At 34.2% G+C, this 21,726-nt stretch overlaps 1 protein-coding gene and 1 long non-coding RNA gene across 6 annotated transcripts in view; one reads left to right on the top strand and one right to left on the bottom strand.

Moving 5' to 3' along the window:
• Nucleotides 1–998: 998 nt before the first annotated feature.
• Nucleotides 999–21,726, bottom strand: part of ZRANB2 (zinc finger, RAN-binding domain containing 2) — a 24,070-nt gene continuing 3,342 nt past the window's right edge. The window contains exons 2-11 of one of the 5 annotated variants that reach the window (XR_001515916.1): nt 19,809–19,861; nt 19,609–19,717; nt 18,581–18,663; nt 13,767–13,843; nt 13,361–13,495; nt 11,802–11,971; nt 10,217–10,303; nt 7,883–8,038; nt 2,572–6,211; nt 999–1,132 (exon numbers count right to left, since the gene is read on the bottom strand). Coding sequence is in view for 3 of the 5 variants with exons in the window: in XM_006775917.2 (XP_006775980.1) it covers nt 6,148–6,211; nt 7,883–8,038; nt 10,217–10,303; nt 11,802–11,971; nt 13,361–13,495; nt 13,767–13,843; nt 18,581–18,663; nt 19,609–19,717; nt 19,809–19,861 (934 nt within the window). In the remaining 2 variants the exon portion in view is untranslated. Of the gene's footprint in view, nt 6,212–6,751; nt 6,826–7,882; nt 8,039–10,216; nt 10,304–11,801; nt 11,972–13,360; nt 13,496–13,766; nt 13,844–18,580; nt 18,664–19,608; nt 19,718–19,808; nt 19,862–21,726 lie in introns of those variants that run through there. The other 4 variants (XR_001515917.1, XM_006775916.2, XM_006775917.2 and 1 more) reach the window with 4 other exon arrangements.
• Nucleotides 8,031–10,885, top strand: LOC107185006. The gene is made up of 2 exons (XR_001515918.1): nt 8,031–8,253; nt 10,197–10,885. It is a non-coding gene; the product is annotated as an uncharacterized LOC107185006 (long non-coding RNA).

Below are 21,726 nucleotides of genomic sequence, written 5' to 3'. Positions count from 1 at the left end.
TGGAGCATCAGCCTGCGGACTGAAGGGTCCCAGCTCTAATTCCAATCAAGGGCACATGATGGGGCTGTGGGCTCGATCCCCGGTAGAAGTGCACGAGGCAGCAGAACAATTCCTGTGGACTGAAGGGTCCCAGGTCTAATTCCAATCAAGGGCACATGATGAGGTTGTGGGCTCAATCCCCGGTAGAAGTGCACGAGGCAGCAGACTCTCTCTCCCTTCCTCTCCGAAATCAATAAAAAATGTATTTTAAAAAATATATATTTAAAAAAATATAGCAGATATTAACCGACTCCCTTGTCAAACATTGATGCCTGACAGGCTGTTCGAAGGTCTACCAAGAAATTCCCCTAATCCCTAGGGTAACTCAGGAGTACCGGGATGATATCTGAGTATTCTAAATGAGTTATGGAGGCCAATCGTGAAAGGGATGATAGTGGAGTGTGTGCAGGGCATTCATATCACAGGAAACTTGAACAACAATGAGTGTCTCTCGCAAGTAGTTCATATGTACCCAGGTATACTAGATTTGGAGTTTAGGAGGATAAGGTGGTGAGATGTCAGTACTTTAAAAAAAAATGACCTTTTTATGATATATAAAAGGATTGTAGTTTAATCCTGAAAGCCATGGAAAGACACTGAAAGAAATGACATAAACAGAATTGATAGTTAAAAAGACCACTTTGGTATCACTGTTTGGTGAAACAAATTAATTCAGCAAATACTATGGAAAACCTTCTATTTGCCAGACAGAACTGGAGGCCAGATGACCATTTAGGAGGCAACATAGTATCTTAGCTTACAAACCAAAGTAGTGGCAGTAGTAATGGGGCAGTGTGGGTTTGAGGCTTTGAGGTAGAACTATTAATTCTAAGTAAATCAGATTTGGTTTAGAGTAGGGAAGCAAAAGAGAAATCTAAGGATTCCTTCCTATTGACCAATGTCACCCCAATTTAATTAGAAAGACAAAGAGGAAAGAAAACAAAACAAAAATTCCAGAGTTACTGATAATGCTGTTTATTGATATGAAATGTAATACTGGTTTTGGTGGATACTGGGGGAATTTAGATATGGTGAAACTGACATTTACTTAAAAGGAGACAGATACACAGTGGGTAGAGATACAGATTTGGTGCTGTAGAAAGGAATAAGCAGGAAATAAAATTTGAGTATTAGTATTATATGAAATATCTGAAGACATGAGTAGAGGGTAAAAATAACAGCCAGGATTTGTTATATACTTAAGTGCCAAACATAAAGAACACGGCAGGGTCACAGAGCTACCATGAAAAATTCAAAGCAGGTACTTTAACTCTAGGGGGAGAAATATAGAAATCAATTATCATTGCCAATTCTAAACTGCATCACACCCATTAAAGTAAACATTACTAGTACTTCGTTACATTCAGGTTGGAGGTACTCAGTCTTTGTGATGACTCCACTAGGTTACAGATGTTTCATTTTGGAGATACTGTTAAGGTCTTTACCTCATCAATTTCAATCAGTGTTCAATGTGGTAGTTTAATTCAGACAGCATTATTACAAATTCCTCTCATTTTCTAAGGTTTCCCATAGCCAGTTATTTTTGGTCCCCTAAGATGTAATCAAATCTTGAACCTTCACAAATTAGCTCACCTTATTAATCCGTAAGGTTTCATTCAGGCAAAACTGATTCTTCTCATTTTATTTTTTTTCCCCTACCATGAAAAATTCTATGGAATGTTCTCCCACTGGATTGAAATAATAGGAAAGGGGTTGTTTTATACACTTTTAGCTTTAAATCCAGGTCTTTTACTTGAGTAATGCTATATAACTTTCTTCATATTCTTCTTAGATGTATTTTAATAATTCATTAAAGTTTTTATGAATTTACCTGGTTATTATATTTTTCTTATGCTAGTACCTTTTATTTTGATAGACATTTAGGAATTACTTATCACATGTTTATCTTCTGTTTCTGTGTATAATGCTACAACATCCCATATCCTGGGTAAGCACCCATGTGCTACAGTGTGGCTGGGAAAAAAATCGTAACGTGTTTACTGGTCACTCTCAGTGACTACAAACTTAGCTCTACTACATGGATCCATTCCTCCTGTTACTCTAGTTAACTGTCAAGACCCCTATTTAAGGTTGATGCCACTGCCACCACATTGCTAGATCCCCTTCCATTAAGTATTCGACGAACCTCTCTAACACTTCTTCCTTCTCTCCATCATTTACTTTCCATTCTACTGGAGTATGGAGGCATGTCAAAGACACAGGAGCCAACCTGAAAAAATTCCCAATGGCTAAAGATGGAACAATTTGAACCATAAACTAAACACTGCACTGAACTATGACCTAAAGTCTAAAATAAATAAATATATATGAGTCCAAGAAGTAGACAAAACTTTCTTACAGAAGAATCCAAATTATGAAGAGAAAGCCTTCCCCCACAGAAGACGGCATTTAATACTGCCACTCCCATCCCTACGCTGAAGGTGGGCTATACTTAATGATTTGCTACCAAAAAATGGGAGTAGGCTAAGAGGAAAGAAACTAACTACAATAGTGTATTAGAGCAATTCCTACCTTAACCAAGTGATGAAGGTTAACACCTCCAGTGATGTCATATGGATACCATGTAACCCTGGTATGATGTGGTAAGGCATTTTTCCTCTATGGTATTCATATTCCAAAAACCCATACCCCCAGTCTAATAACAAAGAAAAATATAGACAAACTTAAAATAAGAGGACATTTACAGGATACCCGGCCAATATTCCTTAAAATTGTCAGTCATCAAAAGCAAAGAAAAAATGTCAGACCAGAGAGGAAAATGTGGTACCTGGATTGGATCTAAGAACAAAGTAATGGAAAAATGTTAAAATTAAAATCAAATCTGAACTGTAATATACCAATGCTGCTTTCTTAGTTTTTACAAAAATATGTGGTAATATCTTAACGATGGTAGAAACTGGATGGGGAGTTTATGGAAACTCTCTCTATAATCTTCACAACTTTTCTGTAAATTTAAGGTATTCCACAAACTGAACATGTCTACCTATCTTCCCATACATGACTGAGATGATCACCTTCTTATAAATAAAAATCACTGGATTAAAAAACATCTGACCATTTTGGCTTAACATTATCTTCTCAAAAAGCTTATTTGGTTATTATAGGTAATACTGAATTTTGCCATCAGATTTGGGGGTTAATCCTCGTTCAGCCACACCCGTGGCTCCCTTGGGCAAGTTTTTCATTTCCTTAAGCTGTGTAATCCTCCTTTATGTTAAATGGGACATATTATGTAAGGGTGACAGAGAAAATTAAATAATACCTATAAACCACTTATTACATACCTTAAATGACTTTTAATTACCTATCTTCTTACCAACATTTGTAAGACAGGCTATGAATGCCACATAGCAAGAGATGAGACAGGAAGCTTTTTTGAGACAAGAATTGTTTTATCTTGATAAATGTGCCTAGAGATGATCTTACATTTAAGGCTTACTCTGAACTTGGTGAAAGGACTGCAAATAGAAACTTAAGATAACTTAGCAGTTAAAAAGAACAGTTATTGAGTGCAATAAAGTGAGTTTTCAGAGTAATTCAGAGCCTGAACAGCATGGCTCAGTTGTTGAGCATTGATCCAGGAGCCAGGAGGACATGGGTTCTGTTCCCAGTCAGGCCATATGCCTGGGTTGTGGGCTTGATTACCAGTGTGGGGCATGCAGGAGGCAGCTGATCAGTGATTCTTTCTGATTTTTGAGTACCCAAGGTGATAGTGATGCTTTATAATGTTTTAAACCAAGCACTCCTATACGAAAATAAGATGACGTTATATACAGGGTAAGTTGCTGGAGGCTAAGACCAGCAGGTCATAAATGCAAGAAGTCCTCAGAAGGCTGATGGACTTTGATACTCAGCAGGGCTGAAAAAAAAATCAGCATTATATTATCCTGCTGCTGGCCAAATGGCTGAAGGCGATCTCCTAACCTGTTAATTTTTTACTGTTTATCAAACCTTACCAATGAAATGTCTGTTTGCTTTGCTAAAGGGCAAATGTATATATATTCTAGTAAATAAAAAGCCGTGGGTCCGGAGATTCAGAAAACCACTCCACTAGAGGGGGAGTTCTCTGCCTGGCTTTCCCCCATGCCTCCTAAATTTATATTTCTTGTCTAGTGTATCCGTTTATGTTGCAGCCCCTTCTCCAGATCCTTGAACCCTTGATGCAAAAGGCTGCAGCAGTAAGTGAATATAAAGAGTTTAAAATGAGAAGTAACAAACAAGGCTGCAAATAGCTTTAAAAATGAACATTAAATCAGCATTTAAAATTTCTAATTTATTTCTAACAAACACCACTTGATGCTTGACTCACAAGCTTTATTTACATTTGTCTACAGCATCATTTCCTTATGGACTACTACAATTTAGTTAAACCAAATGAAATCATAATCATCTGAATTGTCTGTAAACAACTATTAGCTAAATTTATAATCTTGCATTTATTTAGTACAGCCAAAGTTTAAATACAGAAAGCACAAGAATAAACCAATAGTAACATGTAAAATCTAAAAGATCATCTGGGCATTTTAGGAGGTGGACTTTCAAGAAGTCTGAGGCACAATTACAAGAGAGAAAAGTTCTTGTGCAAACTACAGTAAATGTAGGAAAGAAAATTAAGACAAAAAAAAACAAGGGGCAAGTTCATTGTAAAAATATTATCAAAATATTCCTACATAAGATATTTTGATTTCATCTTTAGATCAAGTGAAGAGAAAAACCACTCATTTTAAAATAAAGAAACAAATATAATTTTGTTTGGTCTGTCTACAAAATGCCTTAAAGCATTTTAGTTTTTAATTGCAGAAGACATTACTGTTCAAAAAAAACCCCCCAAAAAACAGAACAAGAATAATGGGTATTGATCCCCATGACAAAAAGTCCTCAAGCACAACTGCTGATCTTCCTTAACATACTTACCTTGCATTGTCACTGAAGATACTGTTAAGAGAAACCTTTTGTTTTTAAACCAAAAGACATAATAAAGCTTGTGACCAGATTTTAATTTTGAGAAATAAGACAAACTCTGAAAGTATTTTAAGCCATACGTAATTTCAAATGAACAGGAACAATTATTTCTGCTTGTGTTGTGCAGAAATAAATATTCATTTATAACTCAAAAAAATTTTATTAAGTGTTTAAAGTTAAACATCTCACAGCAAAGGTTTGCTTAAATTAACAATGTCTCTGTTTGTCATTCACCCAAAGAGAACTATACTTCAGAAGCTTTCTTCATTAACTATAATTTAGCTTTGTCTACCCTATCATGTGTGATAATGGATTTTTAAAAGACATCACACAAAGCTTCTTAAAATATTAAGATAAACATTTTGAACATAAGATGTTTTCCTCATCAGACAACCTTATCAGATTAGAAATGAACTGTTAGATATTCTTGCTCAAATGATGTGTCAGAGTGAGAAATATGGAACACCTTTCTCCTTCTACAATTCACAAGATTTTTCTGCATGAAATGTGGTGCAAAAAGCAAAACTGAATAAAAGACAGAATGATTCTAAGGCACCCTTAGCATAGGGAATTTAAGAATAAAGTTTCTAGTTGGCTGTTTTACAACTAGTTTAACTTTTCCGAGAAGAATCAGTTTGACATAGGTTAGCATACACAGGCTGACTCCTTTTCTCAGATTAACATAAACAGACTGTTTCCAACTACTTCACCACAGTCTTGCCTCCATGCCCAAAGTTCAGGCAAGCCTAAGGTAACCTTGTCACTAAACAATTCCTATTTGGAAATGAGGAAAACAAGAGTTCAAATTAGGAAACCAAGTAAACAAAAACAAAAAACCAAAAGAAGCAAAGTACTTCGTTATAGATGAGATGGGTTTTTTTTTAAAAAAAATGACTGTAAATAAAGAACGATAAATAGAGCATCTATTTTGGGACATTATGGCTTAAAATACCATTTACTTTTAATTTCACAAATAAACACAGCTGTATTGTTCTGAAAAGCAATGAAAGGCATGCACCTCTACTAGAAGACTTAGCACTTTGACCAAGTAAGACACCAACTTCTTAAAAAATATGCTTCATGCACTGTACTGGATTTTTTTTTTAAGATGTAAATTTTAATACATTATTTCTTTTTTGAACTTGAACGGGAACCAGAATGGGATGATCCAGAAGATGACCTGTGGTGCCTGTAAGACATAATAGAGAAAGAAGGTAGTCTTAATAAGCTGGAGTTGGATATCATCATTCATTCATAAGACTTTGAGAATATACAAAAATCAAACCTAATTATACTAGAGAAAAATAACAATTAAAATCTAAGATATAAACTTATACACATAAAATTAGTGTTTAGACCTTGGATGTGAGCCCAGTAATAGTATAATTTAAAATTCTCTATAATTAAAAAGTCTCTCATTTCAAGATATAGCCACCTCTCAATTATTTAAGGAAGAAAAGCCTTGCAAAAATAGGTAAATTACAGGTAATATACAACAAAGCCATATAAACTTGTTAATGGAAGAGTAACTAAAACAATCTCTGTGATAACATTGTAGATAGTGTGGTAAGTCTGTATGTAAAACAGATACAGCAAGGCTTCTGGATGTATATAAGAATATATATTCATAAATAATTACATTTTGGAAATCTAGGTCTCACAAGATGATTGTACAATTAGTTAAATGGTTATATTCATGCAGCTAATATGAATAAGTCAATATATCAACCTGGGTAAAGTAGTGGTGTTCCGAGCGGTTGGCCCTGGGCTCAGGGTTGTTTAGTATTTTCACCAATCACCTGGCTTATGGAATAGAGAACATGTTCATTAAGTTTAGATGACAACAAACTAGGGGGATTATATGTGGCTAAAATAAAAATTTGCAGAAGTAAGAAATCAACAGAATGAATTTCACTCAAGTATGGAGTTATTTTCTTACAAAAAAAATCAAACCAAATGCAGAGAAAGAAGACTAGTTGTGTGTAACCTTAATTATCTAAACTTCAAAATGTGAAGCAAAACTAATCATTCTGTGCAAATAGGAATCATGAGGCATCCTACCACTAAACCCAGCAATAATCAGATTTTACCTAATCATTACTTTCACAAGCTGAAAGGATAAGAAAAATTTTGCCAAGGATACAAAGGAAGCCATTAAACTGACTGTATAATTAGACGTTGAGAATCAAGAGGAAAATTAATTAATTAGTCTGTTGTAGGAAAGGCTGACAGATGACATGCTCTCCAAACTAAAAAATGTCCACATAGATAACATAATCAAGTAAAGGTCTTTCTCAAAAAGAAGAAAAAAACAACGGGGTTTGTACTGCAAGATGAAAAATGTATTAGCTACAAGAACAATTTCCTTATAAAGAGTATGAAACAATAATTTGCTGTGAAAATGCATTTACACATATTTAAATGAGGACAGATTTTCAGTGATCTAGAATAATTATTTTTACTAGATGCCTTAGAATATTAATTTCTAATATTTAATGTAAAATTTATAATATCAACTAAATACATATAGAAATCAACTTCTAAATTACTTCAACACACAGCTTTTGAATTAAATCTTAAAAGATAGAAATAACCGAGAGTTGGCTATAATTATATATGAAAATAAGTATTTAAGTAATAAAATGAACAGATAGAAGAGTGGCTTGATCTACAACTTTTCTAAACAATCCGATCAAAGCACAAAGGATAAACAAAGTAATTAATGTTTTTTGAAGTTTAAAGTTGAAAAGTAATTTAAAGTTGGACTAAAGGAGATTATAAAAATCCGATCCTTGACTAGAAGTTTAATCTATTAAACACACTTAAGAACACCCATTCTTATTTCTACAGAAACCCAAACCTTTCGGGTGACCGTGATCTTGTTCGTCTTTTTTTGCGATCACCAGATGAAGATCTAGAACGACTTCTCTTTCTGTTCCTCTCAGGAGAAGATGATGAACTTGAATAAGATCTTTTTCGTGGGGAAGAAGAGCCCCTGTGGGATCTGGAGCTGGATCTTCATTGATTGAGAAACAAATCAAACATTTCATTATAAGAAGAAATGAGGCAGATCATTTAGTTAACAGCTCCAAAAACAAAAAGGATTTATAACTGAAAATTTTATGAGAAGAATACTTACTGCTTACTCAACAGAAGACTTCTGGTTCAACCATAAAAACAACTCTATTTAAATACATTTACTTTAATCTCATCTCTTTTTAAAATTGTAAGGTAAGTGTTTACTACTTATGATTAACAACCAGCCCAATATATTCAAGTAAAATTTTTAAATTATTTTTTTAAAACTTAAGGCTTTCATTTTAAAGTATACATAAATAGCAAAACCAACAGGTAAACTGTGCATTTACACATTTTTGTCTAGAAAATACATCCTTCGATTTGGAGAAAAATATGTATCATATATACACAACCTCCTGAGAAAAGTAAACATAACAATTCCTTGTGGAATTATAAAACTTATTAGTTAAGTTGCTATAGGAAAAGCAGGGATAGGAAACAGAAATGAGAAAAACAGCAACTATTAAACTGTTAAATATTCAAAGAAAAATAAAATGAGTAACTTTAAAACTTTATTTATATCAGCAATATTTATTTTTATGAAAGCCCACTATTCATGAAGTATGAAGTGTTGACATTCACATGTTTTAGGTAGTGGTAACCATGCAAATGTTTAAATGCAATTTTTTCTTCATTTACATTTTGGTTGAAGTAATTTAGCTCAAACTTCCCAAAAAATTCACCTTTGGGCTTAAAATAAACTTAGAAAGCCCAAAAGGAGAATTCTTTGGAAAGTTATAAGCAATGAAAAAATGTTTGGAAAGAATATAAAGGCTGTTCTGTAAACCTTATTACAGTGCTTCCCAAAGGGAACTAGGACTTATCTTCACCTAATAAGCACTCAAAAGACTAAAACAATGATAAATACACATCACCACCACAGTAACAACAATAAACTCTTCTGCTCTCTATTTTGTATTGGCTTAATACAAATGTGCATATCATTCTTTTCTTCTTAACGTTGTTAAACTGTTGTTGCCCTCTAATGCTATAGACTTGGCTCTAATAAGCTATTAAGCCATTATTTTTACCAAAGGAGCTACCACTAAACTTCAGTGTAAAGTTCCACACAAGTGGAATTTTTTGTGTTTTCCTTATTCACGTTAGATGCCTTTACTAGATCAATAAATTAACTTAAAAAGAGAGGCAGTACATTTTGACAATGTTTAGAAAAACTGGTGTCTCATGTGCTTTTTAAGAAACTGTATAACTAAATGTAACTTAGAGTTAACAATAATATTACTTAAGACCACACTCTACTTAGACTAACCAACCACCTTCTTGATTTAGTTTGTGGAATTTAAGAGGAGTGTCTGTTCTCACACAGTTTATAATAGTCTATGTAATATTACAGAGAAATGAAAATATGTATAAGATCGTCCCCCCGGGAAACTTTATCTGATATAAATAACAAAATCATTTCTATAAATATTGAAACAATTGCCTTTTAAAACAAAATCTGTTTTGAGGTGAACTTATTTTTCTTCCTTTTAAAAATGAGAAAAAAGCCCTGGCCAGTGTATCTTTAGAGCGTCAGCCTGTGTACTAGAAGGGTCACAGGTTTGAGTCTGGTCAAGGGCACATACCTGGGCTGCAGGTTCCTGCCCCCATCAGGGTGAATGTGGGAAGCAATGTGTGTGTGTGTCTCTCTCTCCTTCCCCCTTCTCCCTCCCTTCCAATCTCTAAAAATCAAAGGTGAAAATATCCTCCAGTGAGGATTAACAAAAAACAAAAACAAAAGAATAAACATTTCCTTTTTATTTGCATATCTCTAATTTTATTTGAAGTACTACTGCAAACATAACTAATGTATGAGATATTTGGTAGTAAGACTTGGCTCTGTCTTCCTACTTCATCACATTTTAGCACAAATAACAAACCTTGCACAATGCAAAATAACCTTAATTCAATCATGGGAATGTCTTGGCACACTGCAGGCAATGGAAACATCTCATGGTGAGAAAATTAAGCCAAGGCAAGTGCATTAGTTTTCTAATGCTAAAATAAAATTGATAATAGAAGCAAAATAAGGGGGTGGGGGGGAAGCAGCAACACCTTCTGCGGCCTTTAAATACTTTTTTCTCTCTGCTTTACAGAGAGATGCTACCTCATTCACCTTGATTTCGACCCACGAGATCTCGAATGTTCTCTGGAACTGGAACGAGATCTTGACTGCGAACTGGAAGAACTTCTTGAACGGGACCTGGAACAACATGGAAGGATTTTTTTTTCCAGGACCACTTAATTGAACTTTGTGATATGAACACTGAAAGAAAGATATGCATTAGAATTCGTTTTCATGTAAAAGGACAACTATTTTGATATATGTTTTCATAACATAATATTTTAAAGTAACTCTTTGTTTTGATATTTATGCAAAAACTTAAAGATATAGGTAATTTAAAAAAAATAATCAACTATCACTTTTCAAGTTTGACAAAATTACTCTAAATATTACTCAAGATTGTACAAATTAAAACATTCAGTATTATCACTTTATTAACACTGAATACTTTACATTTACAATATTTAAAAGTAACTTAACAGGATTTAACATGTCCAAGGATTTGAATGTTGCAGTTTACATTTAATTAACTTCTCTGAAATATCTATTAATTTTCCTTATAAAATCCCTTCCATTTCCTCATTCACTATTTAGTATGAAGCTTTAAATGTTGACATGTGTATGTTTGTTTAACCCTATTTTTCTTCCTGCTCAAATGTTAGAGAATTAAAGGGAAAATACATTAACAACCCTGTCATTGTTTTAGGTAATTATATAATTGGAAAATGACACAGGGAGATATGGTTCATTTAAATTTCAGAAGTCACAACAGAAGTAAAATTCAGTAGTAATCTTACACCTTTAATTGGTTCCTTAAAATAGCCTGCAGCAAAAGAATGTAACATTTTCATCTTAAAATTATCTTTAGAATCAATCACTTTTAAGCTTTTACTAATTGTTAAGTACTCAATTAGCTAATAATTTTTCCTAAATACATTAAAAATTCATTGCATGTTGATTAACTTAAACTGTGAATAAGAATTCTTCAAGGAAACGGTTTATACAAAGCACTGATTTTTCTCACATAAAATTTTATTTTTATTGTTGACTACTCAATCAGGAAATATTTACTAAAATTTTACATTACTAACAAAATAATATTCAAGTACACCACCAATTGACTCCTCTAATTTATTCCTGAACATCTCAAAATTATAAGAATTAAGCCAATAAAACTTAATCTATGACTGAATTTTCTCCTTTATTCAGAATACCTATAACAAAGTAAATTATCTAAGCACTATGTAATAAGCAAAAACTTAAGGCCTAGAAAATTTCTATTATTAGCCTTTACTAGTGAAAACAAATATTCACTTTACTTAAAAATTTTTAAATGTAAACTGTATAGGTAGATAATACACTTTACGTAATGATTTAATTAGATCTTTAAAGTCTATTTTAATAAAAGGTCTGGAGATAAATGGACTGAGGAAGTTTCATATTAAAATTTGCATTTCTGAAAATACTGGACAGTAACTTCAAGGCACTAAGAAAAAATTATCTTTTAAAAGATGACTTGAATGAAATCTCTAAAATAAAAGGAAAGCTTATTCAGTCAATAAAAACAAAATTTATAAATAAAGAAGTTAGATACTGACATTTTGACTGGTGTTACCCTTGACCTGTACCCGTTTACCTGGACCTAGACCTTGAACTTGAGGGGGAGGATGAGCGTGATGAAGATCGTGAATGTGAAGATCGAGACTTTGAGCGACTTCGTCTATTAGATTTCTTTTTATTACTATCTTCTTCTTCACTGGCATCAAGATTATATTTTGAGAGATCAGCATCATCTTCATCCTCATCCTAACAAAAATTCAGAGTCAATTATACTCAACAATTAGATATTAATGCTATCTAATAGGAATAATGAACAGTTCTAGGTAGTGGGCATCTCCATATGGATTTAAATAACATCATTAATATCTCAGCAAATTCACTCTCAAGCTAAGCAGACTTAACAACTATCTCAAATATTTCAAAGAAGTAAACCTAGTAGTGCTTATTTCCTCTTTTTCTGTCATAAAGTAGTACCAAGGAGCTGTCAACAATTTTCAATTTTACTCCCATTAAAGTCATTGAATCCATATTCCCTACTACTTCATTCTTTTCTCTACTGATATTACAGTAACTTTTTATGTGATCTAAGAAAATCCATTCTGCCTCCCCAATTATCTCAATGTTCAAGTTGACCCTTGAACAATGCAGAGGTTAGAGGCACCAACCTCCCACGCATAATTTTTGACTCCCCTAAAACCTAAGTATTAGCCTTGCAGAAAACACAAACTGTTGATTAACACATTTTATGGCCCTGACCGGTTTGGCTCAGTGGATAGGGCGTCGGCCTGCAGACTCAAGGGTCCCGGGTTCGATTCCAGTCAAGGGCATGTACCTTGGTTGCAGGCACATCCCCAGTGGGGGGTATGCAGGAGGCAGCTGATCGATGTTTCTCTCTCATCGATGTTTCTAACTCTCTATCCCTCTCCCTTCCTGTCTGTAAAAAAATCAATAAAAATATTTTTTTTAAAAAAACAACACATTTTATGATATATGTATTATATACTGTATTCTCACAATAAAGCTAGAGAAAAAATGTTAAGAACATCACAAGAAAAAGACAATACATTATAATATGCATTGAAAAATAAATCTGTGTATAAGTAGACTTGCACCATTCAAACCCGTGTTGTTCAATGGTCGCCTGTGCATATTGACACTCATCACTCTGAAATACAAGTCAGATACCTTATTTGTTTCTTAAAAATTTTGATTTGTTTAGTTGCATTCAAGGGCCTCTTATGATCTTAATCTAGGCCTATACATCCAACCATAAAACTTTACACTCAGGCCCACAGAACAAACACCAGACTTCATGTGCTCGCTGTCCTCCCACATTCTTCCCTTTGCTCTAGTCACACTAGCCTATGTTGATTTTTTTAAAACGTTGCTGGCTTGTTTCCTATTCAGGGAACCTTTATTTTGCTTAAGTTCCATTAAAAGAAGGGTGTTTCTGTCTCAGTCATTATTGTATTTCCAGAGCCAGAATAGTGCTTGGCAGAGTGAAACCTCAAAACCTTGGTGAGAACAAATGAGTACACAGCCAGAACATATCTTCACCACGGGCCAAAGGTCATCAAAACCATTCATATGTTATGTCATAACTGAAATAATACAAAGGGGAAAAAAATCATTTACCTCATCCAATTTATATTTAGAAAGATCTTCATCCTCATCCTCTTCTTCTCCCTCAGATTCTTTATCTTCAACTTCCTTTAAAATAGATGCTGGACCAACTGCCTTCCCTCTGTATTTTTTCTTTTTACGTCCAAACTAGAGAAAAAGTTTCATAAAATTTCTGTCAGCTAAAAATGTACTAATACTTTTTTTCTAAAGAAACTTGCATACATTTAAATTAATATGTATTTTAAGTCCATTATGCCAATTATATAGTCAATTATGATTTCCTAAAATATGTTTTTGTAATATTCAAAGTGTACTTACAAAAATAAGATACATTTATATTTTCCTTTGCACTTAAGATACTTTCTAACATGTTTTTCTAACTTGTATTCAACCTGCACACTAATGCATAGCTTATTACCTCATCATATTCGCCATCAGATTCTTCTCTTTCTATATATTCAACATTTTCTCTTTCATTAAAGCCGCCACCATATCCTAAAATAAGAAGGGCATAAATTGTTATCCTCTGACAATTCATTAAAATAGCAAAACAAAAAAAAAACTTCTCAAAATCATCTACAAGCAACAGAAAAAAGAAAAATCTTGCCCTGAGATTTGCCTGTGCATATAATAATTACTAGTATTTTAAAAAGCATTATTTTAAAAACAAACAAAAAAAAACACTACAGAGAAAAGTCTCAATGTGAGATACTTAAAAGTTAAAAGGTTAGAAAGTCCTGTCACTATACTTTCACCTCTTCTCAATTTCAAAGTGTCCTTAATTCAGCGGTTCTCAACCTGGGGGTCGCGACCCCTTTGGGGGTCGCCTAAGACCATCGGAAAACACATATATAATTACATATTGTTTTGTGATTAATCACTATGCTTTAATTATGTTCAATTTGTAACAATGAAAATACATCCTGCATATCAGATATTTACATTACGATTCATAACAGTAGCAAAATTACAGTTCTGAAGTAGCAACGAAAATAATTTTATGGTTGGGGGTCACCACAACATGAGGAACTGTATTAAAGGGTCGCGGCATTAGGAAGGATGAGAACCACTGCATCAAAGAGGTAGAGCATGCATGGGAATATATGGGTGAAAAACATCTCCTCAAACCTCTAGTATAACTAAGTTTAAAAAGTAAAAAGGACTTTTCTCTGTAGTTTATCATAATTGTTCAGGTGAATTGGCCTAAACAAGAACCAAGAATCAAATTTCACTGTTTACCAACTGCAGATAGTCTGCAGTCTTGATATATTGAAATTTTGCTGGGCTAAAATTACAAATTACACCAGGCAAAATGATAATGGAGATCCAAATTGCTTTTAACCCTTTTCGGTTCAACGTGGAGGCTGACTCGACAGACCAGGAAGCAGGTCCAACGTCGAGGCTGAGGTCGACACCACAAACCGGTTCAATATTCAATCCGTCAATTAATTTGGACCAGACTGTTTGAATTCCAAAAATAAAATTGGACCGCAAAGGGTTAATGAAATTGTTTTTAATACAGAGGTAGAAGTCACGGAGGGGTCTCTGAAGCAGCCAATTAACTTTTAAACTGAAAATATTCTATTAAAAAGTAATCAAGATCAGCAAACCATTATTCTTTCATGTCACAATTAACACCTACAAGTAGACTGTCACCCCCGCCCCCCAACCCCCCCGCAGACTAAGTCTTTCACATACATTTCACAGAGATTGGAATGAGAAAGTGAGTTAATTTTACAGAAAGTGAGATGAGAGAGAGTTTGAGTAAATCTCCCACTGAAAAATAATTGAGGTATCAAGTCAATAGTTAACAATCTACCCTAACATTCCAGAGCAATACCAGCACATGAGGCCAGTGATTTCCAGATTTAAGGACTTCACGAACCAGAAAAACATTAAACTTGCAAACAAATACTTTTAATTTGGGATTTGTGACTTTAAATTTATCAAACATGGGCATTAAAAGAATGATCATTATCCTATTATCATTTCATTAACAGCCACGAATAGTGGAACGGTTTTAATAGAGTAGCATAATAAATATCATCTTCTTTAATATAACATTCTTTCTTTTCTTCATTATACGTTGTACCAGTAAAAACTGCAATGTATCAATGTTTACCTTTGAAATACTTGCATATCATCCTTTTCCTCCTCTTCCTACTTTGTTTCAGAGACAATATGCACTCCAATGGAAAAATTTAAGAATTTCCTTTTCTTTTTGTCCATATAACATGAGTAACAAATGTATTAAATACCATTAACTTTTCCTTAACATTTTAGCTGTAGTTTTTCAGAATATCATAAGAAGACAGAACTAAGCATAAGTGGGTTATGTTCACCTCAAGAGAACCACTCATGCTCAATGTTTTTTCTGGATTAAAAAAATAATGAAAAGTTATAATTCAACAATATTCTTTGTCTCTAAATTTAGTTAATATTGTATCAGTACATCCCAAGATTAAAGTATGAGTAGTTTGATAAATAACAAATTCTAAGAGATGACTCGCAGTAAAAATCTAAACTTCAAAATACTTAGAAGTAGGTAAAAAAAAAATTCATGGTATTTCCATCATTTAGTAATTTATAGTTGAAAAATGATATGGCAAAAATGGAGAGCTAAAGAATACATTATAGTCAAAATTTAGAAAGTGAACTATAATTCACATAGGTAATTTTGCATATATATGTAAGTAGAAATTATTTTAATATGAATATCATAGCAAATACAATGCTATTTTCATGTTATCTCATACAGGCCACAGAAAAACAACCTAAATAATCTGCTGACAAGGTACTAGAGGCCCAGTGCATGAAATTCGTGCAATGGTAGAGCCCCTAGCGCAGTGATGGCAAACCTATGACACGTGTGTCAGAGGTAACACGTGAACTCATTTTTTTGGTTGATTTTTCTTTGTTAAATGGCATTTAAATATATAAAATAAATATCAAAAATATAAGTCTTTGTTTTACTATGGTTGCAAATACCAAAAAATTTCTATATGTGACACGGCACCAGAGTTAAGTTAGGGTTTTTCAAAATGCTGACATGCCGAGCTCAAAAGGTTCGCCATCACTGCCCTAGCAGTTGCCAGCTGGGTACTCCCTCCCTTCCTCCCAGTAGCCTGCTGCCACCGCAGCTGCCAGCCAGGGCCTCCATCCCTTCCCCCAGGCCGGCCCCACCTCTGGCCGAACTCCCGGACAAACTCCTGGTCAAGGGGACAATTTGCACTGTGCTTTTATTATATAGAATGTTGTGTGAACCAATACAACAAATCCACCTTTATGAAGGGATGGATACATGGAACACACAGCTCTCTATCATGAAAAAACTTGAACACATCATTTTCATTGAAAAAGGTGAGTTAGCATGGCCTATATGTGTGTTTCCTTCTTTCCATTGGTTTGAAGTTTGTCAGGTTATATTGTAAAAATTGGTCTTCTTGTTTCTGTTCTTGCCACCCTCCCTCAAATTATTTTTGTACAAATCAGCAATATTTTTTGAAAATTGAGGTATTGTTTCCTTGTCAAAAATCTTTCAGATATTTCCCATTATATTTAGAATGAAATAAACTCCTTACACCATGATTTAAATGGCTTTTGACTTTTAAAAGTGTTTCTTTCTCTTTAGTGTTTTCTGGAGCTAACTAAGAGATGACTCACAGTAAAAATCTAAACTTCAAAGGTATCAAGTCAAGAGTAACAATCTAGTTACATCCAATATGATACATTCTTTCAAGTCTCAGGTCCTTTACACAAGCTGTTTACCCTTGCTTGCAATCATCTTCAACTTGTTATTTAGGTAATTCTTTTTCTTCTTAGCTTAAACAATGCTTTATCAAACACACTGCTTTCTTAAAAAGACTTCATTAACTTTTGTCTCTAGATGTCTATTTTGCTTACCCAAGTATCCCCAACATCTTGCACAATGGCCAATGAGTTATTTAATCAATGAATGAATATAGAAAACAACATAATTCTAGTGCCATTTAAAGAATTTGAGCTTTTTAAAGAAGGCTTTAAAATACAGTTGCTTTTTTGTTAATCCTCACCCAAGGATATTTTTTCCATTGATTTTTAGAGTGGAAGGGAGGGAGGGGGAGAAAGAGAAACAACAACAAAGTGAGAGAGACACATTGACTGGTGGCGTCCCTGCCCCCGTCACGTGCCAGACCAGAGCTGGTGATAGAACCTACAACCCAGGTATGCACCCATGACTGGGAATCAAGCCCTCAACCCTTTAGTGCTCATGCCAATGCTTCATCCACTGAACGACATAGGCCAGGGCTAAAATAGTTAAGTGACACAAGCAACTAAGAACCTCTGTAGGTGTTAATATAAAAGTATTTTCAAATTTGTCTCATAATAAAATGTAAAGCAGTGAACGATACTGAACACACATTTAAATCAAGCCTAAGTTAGGGCCATGAAATGAACAGAGAAAAGGGGATGAATATAACACGTACTTCAAAGGAAGAACTAAGGCACTAACTTGACAATTCTGTGATTCTATATTTTGAACAAATTAATTAATCCAACTTCGGAGAATTTATTCTAATGAAATCAAAAGAACAAAGATCAGTGTATTATTTCTATTGCAGTTATCCTTAACTAGAGGCCCTGTGCATGAAATTCATGCACTGGGTGTGGCGGGTGTGGGGGGGTACTCCTCAGCCCAGCCTGCGCCCTCTCGCACTCTGGGAGCCCTCAGGAGATGTCCAACTGATGTCCTTAGCGCTGCTGCGGAGGTGGGAGAGGCTCCTGCCACCACCACCACTGTGCTCACCAGCGTGAGCCCAGCTTCTGGCTGAGTGGCACTCTCCCTGTGGGAGTGCACTGACCACCAGGGGGCAACTCCTAAGTTGAGTGTCTGCCGCCTGGTGGTCAGTGTACATCATAGCGACTGGTTGTTCCACTGTTCGGTGGATTTGCATATTAGCCTTTTATTATATTGGATAATAAACATTTAGATCAGTGGGGGAAAAGGGAATAGTATTCTAAAAGTATTCTAATGTCACTGTTAGGCTACAGCTTCCTAATGCTGTACTTTGTAAATTGTAAAATTCAAAAACAAAAGGATTTTTATGAGTACAAGGGACAAAAATCAAGGGAAAAAAACCGTAAAAGTATAACAGAAAGAATCCTCAATCACTGTGCTCTTCAGATGATATAACTGTCAATTAAACTTTTAGTTTTTTAAAAATCATTGTTAGAATGTGCCTTTTATCTTACCTGTTCTTTCTTCTAACTTAGCATACTTTGGAGTATTACACATGTTACACTCTGATCTTCTTGCCCAATTCACATTACTGCAACTTTAGAAGTTAAAAATACCAAGTTAGTAGATAACTACAAGAAAAATAGTAAATTTTTACACATTCTAGAATTTTAAAATAAAAACTAGGATGAAATCACTACCATAATATACTAAGAATATTGCAAACAAGGAAAATGTACCATTGTACTTTTTTTTCTGAAGAGAGAATGTGGGTTCTAACTAAGTAGAGAAGCAAAAGCAATACAGTATGGTGCCTTTCTCATTTTATGAAAAAGAAATGACAAATCATACTCATAGAGATTCTGATGCCTTAGGGGAAAAACATTTGAAATCAAAGATTCTATTAATTTCTGCCTCTGAATTCACATCAAAGAAGGGTCACTTTTTCCTTTTTGAGGAGTCAGTTCAAGTATTGAATTCCAAACCCAGTCTTAATCTGTTGCTGGAAAATTCTTCAGCACAAATTAATATCTATGTCAGAAATTTATAAAACCCCCTTCTGATGAAATCCTTTTATATATTTGATTCATGTGCACAACATTAAAAAAAATGGAAATTGGAAAAATCAATATAGAACTCAAAAATATTAAGAAATCTATCTAACTAGGAATAATTATTTTGGCACACAGATTCTAAAATTATTTTGTAAACAGGTAAAATAACTTTTATGGTGTATTTCACATTAATAATTATTTTTGAGATTTCTCAGTAATAGAAGTAGGCTTTTTGGGGGATGTCAGCTCACCTTAAGCATGTTTATTGGTATACACACCCCATCCTTGTAACAACTAATATTACTATTAAAAAACAGAACTTAATAGTTCTTTACACTTATGTATAAGATACAGACTGAATAACAATCAACAGATCTTTGATTTAAAGGTGACCTTGGCTTGTTAATGTGACTAATAAGAGTTGGTAACATTAACAAGTAATGAGATACATTTTTATGGAAGAAGAGTGGATGATAATAAACACATACGTTTTACACTGCCAGTCATTAGCACTAAATAGACCTCGGCTCTTTTCTGCAAGTGTCTTTCCTATTTCAGTGCCCCCTGCTTTCATCATCTTAGCCTCAGTTGTTTTCTCTGAAAATAGAAAAATTATGCAATATGAATCTGGGGAAATAATGAATTTATCTGTATATACTGTCCTAATAGAAGCTTCCTCAATGCTTACCCCGACCACATCTATTACAGCTGGTTCTTCTGGCAAAGTTTACATTTCCACATCTGAAAATAAAGCGAAAAATATTTAGATAATTTTAAACCAATATAATTTTTTAAATCCTGTATACACAATTTTCAAATGTGTCCTCCCTCACTATATACCTGGATCCAGAAATTCTACTGGCATCTAAGTTCATTCTAAAGCCATGTAGTTAATATTAACTACAAAAAACAAATATCAAAAACCTCACAATTTAGTGGAAAAATGTACGATTTAAAGTCACAAGTGCAGGATAAGAAACTCAATATCTCACTTTCTACTTATGTGATCCTGGTAAGTCACTTAGGATCTCTATGACTCAGTGTCCTATTAGTGCATGTCGTTACAGTTTTGCGCCAAATAACATTTTAGTCAGCAATGAACAGCATATACAACAGTGGTTCCATAAGATTATAACGGAGTTGAAAAATTCCTATTGCCTAGTAACTTCTAACTGCAATGCAAGTGGTGATGCTGGTATAAACCAACCTACTAGGCTGCCAGTAGTATAAAAGTTTAGCACATACAATTATGTATAGTACATAATACTTGATAATGACAATAAATGACTATGTTACTGGTTGATTTAATCCTGTGTTGTTTTGTGCAGTAACATGCCATATATAGGCTTGTAGCCCAGGAGCAATGGGCTATGTATCATACAGCCTAGTTGTGTAGTAAGTAAGCTAAACCACCGAGGTTTGTGTACATGAACTCTGTATTTGCCCAATGACAAATGACTAATGCCTAATGACATTTCTCTGAACATATCCCTGTGGTTAAGTTGCGTATAACTGTAATTTTTAAAATTGATTTTTAGAGAGGGAGGATGAGAGGGGGAGGGGGAAAAGAGAGGAGGAGGCAGAGGGAGAAGCACTGATTTGAGGGAGAAACATCTATCAGTTGCCTCCCCTACATGCCCGACCCTGAGGATCAGGCCTAAAACCTAGATATGGCAGAGTTCTGACGTGGAATCAAACTGCACGGGATGAAGCACCAACCCCCTGAACCACACTGTTAGGGCACTGTAACTGTAATTTTAATAAAATCCCCTTGCAAAGCTGAGGTATGATATGACTCCACTTACAATTACTGACAAGGCACCTGGGAGTTCCAAAAAACTTCAAAGTAATTCCCAGTACAGAAAATAAGATATACACACAAGTGTATTAAGTATTCTAAGAAATACAAAATCCTAAGGGTGGACCAGTGGGGAGAAAATAAATAAATCATAGAGGGCTTCATGGATCTGGATAAAACACTCTTTTTACAAGTAGGAGATGGGATAGTAAGGAAAGGAAGATAGATGGATTCTACTGACTAAAAACTATACATAGGTTCAATAATTATAAGGAAATGTAGTTTTTTGGATTATCAAAACCTCTGAAAGCTAACTTAAAAAAATTACAACCATAACCAATAGCTTCAACACATGGATTAACAGTATCACTTTATGCTTATAGTTTATAAACTTAAATAAAAACAAAAAAAATATTGGACTCACTAACGTGGTCTGAATAGTGCATGTGCATATCAGTAACAGAATGTTAAATGGTCTAACATGTAAAACTTAAATTTAAAAAACCTTTACTTTTTTTAGTTATTATACTGGAATAAAATAAAGATGTGAAGTATGGAATCACCACTAAACCAAAGCATTCCAAATAACTTTCTGGTCCCCTCCAACGCCCAAGAATATCTGTTCTGACCCAAACACAAGTGCATGAAAAATGTTTCCTGCACTTATATGTAGAAATAATATTCTACCCACATGTCTGTAGCTGAGAGACCTCCTTCAAATACTTGGGTGTGTTGCATTAATGGGGCTAACAAAAGCACGTTATTCTACAAGCGACCACCACCACAAGAGAGAGGTTGTTGAATACCC

The sequence above is a fragment of the Myotis davidii genome, unplaced genomic scaffold, assembly GCF_000327345.1.
Source record: "Myotis davidii unplaced genomic scaffold, ASM32734v1 scaffold128, whole genome shotgun sequence".
NCBI classification, from domain to species: Eukaryota; Metazoa; Chordata; class Mammalia; order Chiroptera; family Vespertilionidae; genus Myotis; species Myotis davidii.
Note: the sequence above shows the minus strand (reverse complement) of the source record. Positions and strands in the feature narration are given on the sequence as shown.